The 10,067-nt window shown below is 30.3% G+C and overlaps 1 protein-coding gene across 1 annotated transcript; it reads left to right on the plus strand.

Moving 5' to 3' along the window:
• Positions 1-228: 228 nt before the first annotated feature.
• On the plus strand, positions 229-2,452 carry LOC119681515. Its single transcript, XM_038094728.1, has 4 exons — positions 229-709; positions 827-922; positions 991-1,098; positions 1,875-2,452. The coding sequence occupies exons 1-4, from the start codon at positions 377-379 to the stop codon at positions 2,400-2,402; spliced, it is 1,065 nt and encodes a 354-aa protein (XP_037950656.1). The 5' UTR covers positions 229-376; the 3' UTR covers positions 2,403-2,452.
• The last annotated feature ends 7,615 nt before the right edge of the window (positions 2,453-10,067 follow it).

Genomic DNA, 10,067 nt, shown 5'->3' on the forward strand with positions numbered 1-10,067 from the left:
GTGAATTTCTCCATATCTTTAGATTTGATAATAGAAAATAGTCGCAGGAGGCGGCTAAATCTGGAGAATATGCTGGATTGTTTGGACCAGAAAACTGTCTCCAGAACTCTAAACAAATATCGCATATAAAAATGTAGTTTTCAAATATCACTAGCGCTTTGAGTTTTAAGTCAATATGAATTTTAAAGGTTACGAAATATATTTTATATTAAAAATTAGAATAGTAAATAAAGATATATACAGTTTGCTTCTAGTTAAAAGTTGTAAAACTTTTGCTCTAATTTTTTGTATATTTTTGTTTGTAATAATTTTTTTTTTTAATTAATGAAAACTAAAATTGAATAAGTAAACCTTTAGAGAAAATAACACTTTTGAAATGAGCGATAAGCAAAAAGATCAAAATTTTTCACAAGTCCTTGATGATGACAATCTCATAGAATCAAATAACGATGTGCTTTTGCAAACAATAAAAATGTTGTTGCAAAATGAAAAAGTTTTGAAAACTACACATGGAGCAGCACTGACATTAGATAATGAAGGAGATGAACGATTCAAATACTTTCCTCATGTACCGTTAGAAAAAGCAATTAATAATTATCCTATCCGAACAGTTTTGAAAGCGCAACAATCGAAAAAATCGAATAGGATTAGGAAAAATCGTCCTAACATGACACAATTGCAATATCCTTTAAATCTGCAGGATTTCATTGTAAATTATTATATATTATAATATAAAAGATATAAAATAGTTTGAAAAATATTTAAAATATGATCATCTATTAAAATCATCTATTAAAATATGACCTATTTTGTTTAAATTTTATAGATAAACAGAGATTCTATGACATTGTGTAAATCAGCTGGTAACTTTAAGCTTAACAGTTCCGAACAAATGGATAAGAATATGGAGAACGATTTTAGGGTAAGATGTGAAACATAATGTGGTATAATATAATAAATGTTAAAAAATAATACAAACAAATTATACAGATTTCGGAAACAAATACTATTTCATCATGTGAATCTAACAGAAAACCTCTAATTTCAATTTTAGAGGAAACTGACAAAATTGATTTTGTTAACTCACAAGAACAACAGGTAATATAAAACATATATATAAAAAATTATAAAATATATAACAATAACAAAATATTTTATTTCTATTTTAAATTATTTTTGCACTATGAGAAAAAATCTATTTCAAATAGAAAAAAGAATTTAATAGAAAGGAAATTTTTTTAGTCTAAAGCTGAATTCTATTTCAATATGTCTATATGCGACATATATTCAAATATATCTAAATAAGATCTCTTACCACTATGTTGTCAGTGTATACTTAAATATATCGTATATGGGGTTTTTGTGGCTGTATGAGAATTTAAATGATAAAACAGAAATGTTGTTGGAAAATTTCTTCGTCTTGTGAAAATAGTGCGAAACCGACCAATAACTGTACGAATTACTTGCTCACGAGACCTATTATGTTGACCGTTAAATCAACGAAGTAGTTCTTTAACCGCTGAACTTCAGGAATAAATTCTTATTTTTCCATAATTTGGAAACATTTTTCTAGCCTTAAACGATTCATGATGAATTACCAGAGCTTACTGAACGGAAATGTCAACACAGTTTGACATTCTCAGCTGTCAAACCATAGTTATTGTTATCGATATTTCTTATGCAGCTTAAAAAACACCCTATAGCATATATTTTACATCTGTTACTTTTACTACATATACTACTTTTCAATGGAGATAAGAAAAAAAAATAGGAAAAATGCTTAAACTAACTATGATTCTGTTAAGAATACTAAGACTATAGCATATAGTTTATTTTTCTTCTCAATATTTTCTAATAAAACTGTATCTTTTAAGGAATTTTTCGAAAAAACACTGATTGCAAATCAGAATAACAATAGTCTTTTAAAAGCAAAACGGAGCAAATCATTTATTATGTCAAATTCAAAAATAACTAAACTATATGATGAGTTTATCAGAGATGACACAGAGGATTTCAATTCTCCTATCAGGATTCGAAACACTTTTTTAAACAAAAGTTTAACTAAAAGTGAAAATTCAAGTCTTTCGGAGAGGAACTCAGGCTTTCTGAAAGCAATTGCAATAATCAAGAAACAATGTTCATTTTGCAAGAAAAATTTTAGAAAATTGATTACTGAGCACATAATCGAAAGATTCGAAGCAATAGCAAATAAATTCTTCCTAAGGGATCTGAAAGTTCATATACAGCACGTAAGTTATGGTTTCATTCACTTAAGTCTAACTGATTCTATATCAGGACTACCAGTGCTCTGTGTTATAACAAATAATGCCGGACTTCAAGAAGCCACAGAATTTGGTTTATACGATAGATTCCAAGTATATCAAAGGACTTGTGATTTGTAAAAATTTAAGTGCTAAATATTTCTTGAATATAGTAGTTTTAGTAAAAACATATAATAACAAAATTATGTATTAAGTCCATTATATACGTGTATTAACAAATGTACTGATTTTTTTTCTAAAAAATGCTAAAATAAATATATTTATAAATTATTTTTAATAATGATAATAATAATTATGATAATGTATTAATATATATATTGTGGTCATAATTTAGTTGACATTGGTTCACAAGCCTATTAGGGGCACTACACGCCCAAATGCTCATAATCGGATATTTTGTGTGACGTACATAAAATCTTAGCACAATTTTAGGGGCTAATCCTGCGAAATTGGCATTTAATTGAAGTAAGCAGGATATTTATGCGTATTTATGGCAGCAATAAAGCGGCTTGTGAAATGATTGGCTTGTTTGGGGATTCGGTTTTGGTAATGAATGCATGCTAGTTCTGTGCGGAATTACGAAAGCATTTAATTTTTGATATTCAATACAAAGTAAATAAGCATTTATAGTGGCTCTCAATAAATTGAATGCAAATAATTTATGCAAAAAATTATCACATATACAAAAATAAAGTGTCCAATGACATATAACAATTTAAATATTTAATTTAGTTATATGGTACAATCCTTTAGTATATGTACATCATCTACTCATATACCACAACCATTCACCAAACTGGCTCCAATCCTATTAGGACACTTAGTAGTGCCTTAACGTAACCACAGAATATTACAACAATATGCATTTGTGACTTTTGTCGTAAAGTCTTTGTCTTATATTTGAGACACACCTACAACAAGTAAAACACTTTCCAACTGCACACGTACATGTCTCCATGGCATTCTCGGTACTGAAACTTTACAACTTCCTGTCAAAAGCATAAAATCGAAAAATTTTGAGATACAGAATTTGTGAAATTTTTAAATTTGCTCTGCACAGACAGTTGTCTTCTCTGTGCCAAAAGAAATTACTTATGCTTGCCTAGCTAACAACTGAGAAACTTACTCCTCTGGCATGTAACTCGGTAGCATATGAAATCTGACATTTGCTGTCATTTACTTAGCACTTCGGTGCAGTTTAGTTCTGCTAAGTTGGCATATGTGGCAACCTGGTGCGCTTATGTACACTCTGTGCGTCCCCTATTTCCATGGCACCGCAAGAGCTTTTTGTCACATTGTCATATAATTATTAAAATACAATAAAAGATGCAGATAAAAACAAAAAGTGTACAAGCACAATGCAGTAGAAAAATCCAAGGATATATTAAGTAGAAATAAAGTGACATTTACATTACTTTACATCAATTTGACACTTGTTTGAACAGCAAGACTTAAGCGTACTCAAGGAATTTTGAAACATTCTTCTTAACTTTGTCCTCGCACAAAGGACTTCTTTTGGAGTGCTCTGACAAATGCTCGATAGAATATGAAAATTTAATTAAAAATATTTTAAAAGTCTTTGTCATATTATTTTAAACTTCTTTCTTTTTCTTTTTTTTGATAAAATTTTTTTTTTTGTTGTTTTTGGTTAAGTGAAAAGTAAGAAGTGCAAAATTTGATGTTAACTTGACAGTTTCCTATTTATGTACGAAACTTTACACCCATCGCACTACAAACGAAGCTAAAAGTTGTTACTATCAACATCAACATCAAGATTAATTTTTAATTTTTCTAGACAAAAAAGTAAGCTTTTATTACGTTTTTTTGTAACTTTTTAATATCCTTTTATGTTTTAAGAGCTGTCAGTTCTTGATGGCACTAGAAAACGTTGAACAATTATTGCAATAAAAAAAAATTGGTATCTTTAAAAATATTATACATTACTTACTCAACTTTAGTTTATATACTATCTTAATATTTCTTAAAAAAAAATTTCTCCATAAAAAAATGATTTATCCAAGTATGAGTCTCTTGCCGGTTATCAAACTTGTATTATTATTCCACTGGTTAGTAATACTGCTCATGATAAGAGTACGAATGTCAATTCCTAATGGTATACAATCATTTGTTTACGAGAAATCTTCAGTGAAATATGGTAAACAAACAAGCGTCGTCGAATCATTCTCCATCTCCATTACGACAATGCAAAAGCTCAGCTTACACATCACGTCTAAGAACAGACATTTTGAACAATCAAAAAATCGAATTGATGGATCATCCACCGTACAGTCTAGTGCCTGATTTAGGACCCAATGACTATTTCTTGTTCCCAAACGTCAAGAATACATTACGTGGACAATGAGTTTTGTTGGCGGAAGAAGCAATAGCCGACATTTTAAAGCCATGTTTTGGTGGTGTCTGAAGGAGATTGAAAAAAATGCATGCAAAAATGCATTAATCACAAAGGAGAATACTTCGAGAAACAATAAACAATTTTTAATGACAAATTAGTATATTTTTATTATTAGATTTAAAATACAAATAGTGAGCCTCGTATAGGACAGAAAGAAAATTTCTACATTTTGATCTACCAAAAGTGCTAAGTCACACAATCTCCACAATCTGTCGATTTTCAACTTAAATAAATAGTAACGAGAAAATAGATGTTGTACAAAAAAAGTGGGACTACAATTTTTAGTTTCAATTTATCGTCACCAAGTAGAACAGTGTCTCAAAATAAAAATTACACTATCAAAAGTCGGTACCACTAGAAAGTTTAGAATAAAATTTTCTTTACAGTTTTTTGAGAATGGCTTTCGAATGTGTTTTGAACGAAAGATCACAATGGAAGATCAAAATTCAGTATTTTCTGAACTAGTAGAGATACGAGAATTAAATTTATCGTAAATATAGGTTTGGAGATGGCTTACTTACTTAGACGCTGCTATCCATTGTGATACTATAAATGGAACTATAATGAGGACTTGAACATTAGTGAATTATGGAATCATTTTTAGTTCCTAAAAAATGCAGAATGTCTCTAACTTTAGCACTGAAAACTTCTGTGAGAAAGCTAAACACATAATTACCTAAAACATTCACTTAACTTGCTCATCTTTCTGAACTCCACAACTTCTGCAATACTCATTACAAAGTATTATATGATTAGTAGCGTATCAGCCAAACAACTAGTGATCGATTATACAAGTCACGATCTTATACATATGTTGTCTTGGTAGGCAAAGTAGTTCTTTAATTTTTTCCCAACTAATTGCGTCCACATTAACCTATGCATCAGGCAATAACGCTTATCATGATAAATTAGTCTTTCTAATCTCACCGTTCTTAAATTATTATTTAAAAGGAATAATCATATTGATGTTGTGAAAGGTTATACTTAAAAGAAGACATTTTTTTGGTAGCTATAAATTTCTTCCTTTATCTCATTCCGCATATAGTACAGAGGTTGAGAATATATTAATTTTAGAATCGTTAAAGTAAGTATATTGAAATTAGGAGATATTAAAGTCAAAAATAAAATAATTCCATTACTTAATTTCCATTTTATGAACAATTGTTACTGAGATGGAATACATTACTTTTAGCATCATTGAAATAACTATATTAAAAATAAAGTATACTACAGTCAGAAATAAAATCATTCTAACTTCTAAACTTCAGTTCCTTTACTGCTGTGTGTTCTGCGAAATTATTGAAGAACCTAACAATGTACGCATTTACCAGTTCAAAAAGGCATCACTTAAAAGTTTAAACCGCTTAGTTTGCTCATTACTTACATATTTAAGATTAGTTCTATTATGAAAATATATTTCCTTAATGAATACATGTGTGTACTATAAGTATTAATTTCTATTAAGATTATAAGATTTGTGAAATCTCAGCCAAAATTTTCCCATATTTATATGCGAACATGCGCCACGTAATTTATGAGAATGACTAAATATTTGGTTCGTTATGAAGTTATCGAAGCACATACGAGCTTTGCTCTGCCAACACTTGAGATCTTCTTCTCAAGTCGTTTCGTGGCTGAAGCGTTTATATGCGGTGTTGCGGAAAAGAAGATAATTTCAAGAAAATACAATTTATGGTTACTACGCCAAACCAAGCCAAACCAAACCAAACCCAACCAAACCAAAGTGAACCAAACTGAACTGAACGCAACTCAACTCAAGTTAACTAAAATCGCTGCACTGAAAACTGAGATAATATAGGAATTGTTAAGTGCTTCCAACTAAAACTGGCTTAAAATTTGGGTCAAAGTGGTATTTTAGCGATTTATGTGTTAAATGAGCTCACAAAGGAAAACAATGTGAGCTTTCCCCAGTATGCCAATGAACACGAAATGCAATTAAACACAAATTATGGCTGAATTCAAAGTATTAAAAATTTCAAAGAAATTTAATTAAATGAATTAAAATCAGTATTAATAACTTTGCAGAGAACTCATTTGATAACTCAAAGTACGCTTATATATGCGTATGTAACTACTAGCAACTGCCAATTAAAAGTTGCTAGTTATTAACAACTTATTTTACAAAAAAAAAAGCACAACCAGAATGAAAAGCATGGAAAGATGGAAAGCATGCTTATTAGGCACAGCGAAACTGTCAAGACTTCAGATATTTTAAAAAGCCAATTGACATACACCTGTTCCGTCATACTAAGGAGCAAAAAACGCAAAAAATCATTTAATAGTCTATATTAGCAGAGTGACACTGTCAACAAGGCAAAAAAATATTTGATATAACCGACAAGTCTTAATGAATGCGGCAACAAAGTAAACGAATACCATTTTAATTAGCAGACAAAAAAGTATCTGTATCTGACTACATGGCTTACATCATTTACATGTGTGCAGCTGGATACAATAGGACGCAACTGTCGCATATGCAGTAATGCAATTACATGTCAAGTTGTACGCCAAGTACGTGAGTTCATTTGACAACCGCTTTGACAATGCATTTCAACTGCAACGAAGAGAAGATTTTCAGTCCTTTTTCTTCTTTTTACGAGTATTACCGCTTGCGGTCAGAGTTGATGAATTTCACGTTTTCAGTTAATCAAGCCGAATATGCTAATATGAATAGAAGATACGTGATCGAATTTTAACTCATGCCAAAAAACAAATATTCATACGACAGATGGATTGGGTTTGGGATGGATTGGGTTGTGGCATGGCTAAGACTCAATTTCTGCACTTAAGGTAAACATTTAAATATATTAAATTATTGCAATAATTAAAGAATAATATTGTGACAAATGTTCATTCACTCGATTTTGTCTGTTTTTTCTTGATATCAGAAAATTATGAATTTCCTTCCATTCTTTGTTTTTATTAATTTTACTCCAATTAATATTACAATTTTCATTGTATTCATTTCTTTTCGAACAAAGCACACACAGAAGAGAAATTGATTTTATTTATATTCCAAAATTATATGCAGATATTTGCATTGGAGATATATAACATATAAAGAAATTTTATATTTATTTTTCTAATATCGTAATTATCATCAAATTGATATCTTAAACTATGAATAATATTTACGTATTTGGAATAATATTAAAATCAGCAGAGTTCTTATGCATAAATATTTTTATTAACGTTTTTAGTTAAGAGTTTTAAACTAATAAGGATATATGAAAGCTATTATATGCAACACATAACTTAAACAAAAAAAAAAGCTTACAAGTAAAACCAATTTATATTTCAATATACGAGGACGGTTTGATAAGTCAGTGCCTTTTTGAATTTCCCGCGCGGTTACTCCAAATGCAACAGTGCTGCCGTCAGCTGTAATCTATCAGTTGGTGTTGCCGTTTAAAGCAGACAACCTCGTGAATTTTTACGAAAATGGAAAAAAATGAATTTCGTATGCTGATTAAGAATTCGTGGCCAAAATCCACGAATTCAGATACGAACTGCTACCCCATCCAGCATATTCTCCAGATTTAGCCCCCTGCGACTATTTTCTATTTCCAAACCTAAAGAAATGGCTGAGCGGTAAGAGATTTGAGTTGAATGAAGAAGTCATTACCGAAACAAGCACGTATTTTGAGAGCTTTAAGAAAACGTATTTTTTGGAGGAAATAAGAAAATTAGAAAAATGCTGGACTAAATATATCGAGCTAAAAAGTGATTATGTAGAAAAATAAAATGTTTATTTACCGAAAAAAATTTGATTTGAAAATATTGTAATAAATACTGTTGTCTATCACATAAATTTGTGTCTCAAAAATAGTTTTGTTTCTGTGGGCACATCCAATACTTCAGTCCTACTCCATAAATAACTATTCCAATTCCTGTTTCAGTGAAAAAAAGATTCGTTAACCATGCTGACATATACTAATGTTTCAAGTTTGAATTAAATTTCCCGAAATTATCCTATCTCTTTATTGCAACAGACCCTTCTTAAGTACTGAGTTATTAACAAGAAGACAAACCAATCAAATGTAATTTAACTGGAAATACATACATGTAAAACCCATGTGTTTTGAAATATTCAACAATAGAATCTTAAAAATCTACTTCGCTAATAGTACTAAAACTCGTAGCAGGAAAAGTCAAATACTGATCGACATGATATCATATATAGTCACAAGGGAGAGAAACATAAAACATCACATCTTACAAAGAGAATTTGCTCCATTCTCTCTGTTCCATTGCATTTTGGTTCCACCAGACATTAATTCCAACAACAACATAAGAAAAGTCTAATGAACCCATTAGGATTCTCCAAGCTTTTTCTCGAAGATCTCTCAAAGATCTCGAAGATCTTGCTGGCTACTTTAAGGAAATAGATCATCCTTTCGATAGAGCATTATCCTAAAGAATCCGATTCCTTCGTAAATACCCATCACTACTTATAATTGATGAAATCACAGTTTACACGCCAAGCTTGTTAGGTAATTTTGGAAATCCATATACTAGCTCTTTAACTTTATATCCTTAATTACTGATATCTTAATTAAGTCGTAAGTGTAATACAGCTTGAGATTGTCTCAATATATTCGTAAACAGTGGTTTTAGTGAATTTAAGTCGCACGTTGTGACTTTCGCTGCGTTCTACTTACAGTACAAAAAATAGTTTTTTTAGTCTCTAGGCTAGCAAAATATCATATAAACGAAACCAATAAAAAAATTCTAATTTTAGTTTAATGTCGTTATCACTTGCGGAAATAGGAGGTACGATATACGACATACTCCATGTCTATATAAAACACAAATTTACCTTAATTTCAGCTTTGAAATTAAAACCGAAAGGCAAAAGATATGAGTATATGTACTTTTTAGAAAATGATAAATTGTTAGAAATCCTTCACTATCGTTGTTAAGCCTTACCAATATAACTAATACGAAGTAAATCAAATGCGTTGCAGTGGGTCTATACGCATAGCAAAATATAAATTATACTGGGAGCACTGCTTAAATTAGGAATCAATTTCTGTGTATCAATAACGGCAACCATATTCAAATTCCCATTTCCAGCACTGCGAATTGACCGAATTTACTTGTCGATTTTATGTGCACGCATACGCTTTCCCACATACATGGACTTTCCGTTTGGAAAATATACGGAAAGTGCATTGCAAAAATGGTTTATACAAAGCAATTTGCATGAAATTCAATAAGGCAAACCGGCAACATGGCCACGTATTGCCGTGCCTACATCAGCTAAAAATTATCAACAAAAAAAAAAAATGCGGGTAGTGTTGCATGTTGCATGTTTCATGTTGCACTAAATCATGAAATAATATGAATTT

Source organism: Teleopsis dalmanni, chromosome 2 (assembly GCF_002237135.1).
Source record: "Teleopsis dalmanni isolate 2A chromosome 2, ASM223713v2, whole genome shotgun sequence".
Lineage (NCBI taxonomy): Eukaryota > Metazoa > Arthropoda > Insecta > Diptera > Diopsidae > Teleopsis > Teleopsis dalmanni.

Coding starts and splice junctions, on each gene's coding strand:
- LOC119681515 (XM_038094728.1), top strand. CDS start 377: ATGAGCGATAAGCAAAAAGATCAAAATTTTTCACAAGTCCTTGATGAT. Junction 923..990: donor ATATGGAGAACGATTTTAGG/GTAAGATGTGAA, acceptor CAAATTATACAG/ATTTCGGAAACAAATACTAT. Junction 1,099..1,874: donor TTAACTCACAAGAACAACAG/GTAATATAAAAC, acceptor GTATCTTTTAAG/GAATTTTTCGAAAAAACACT.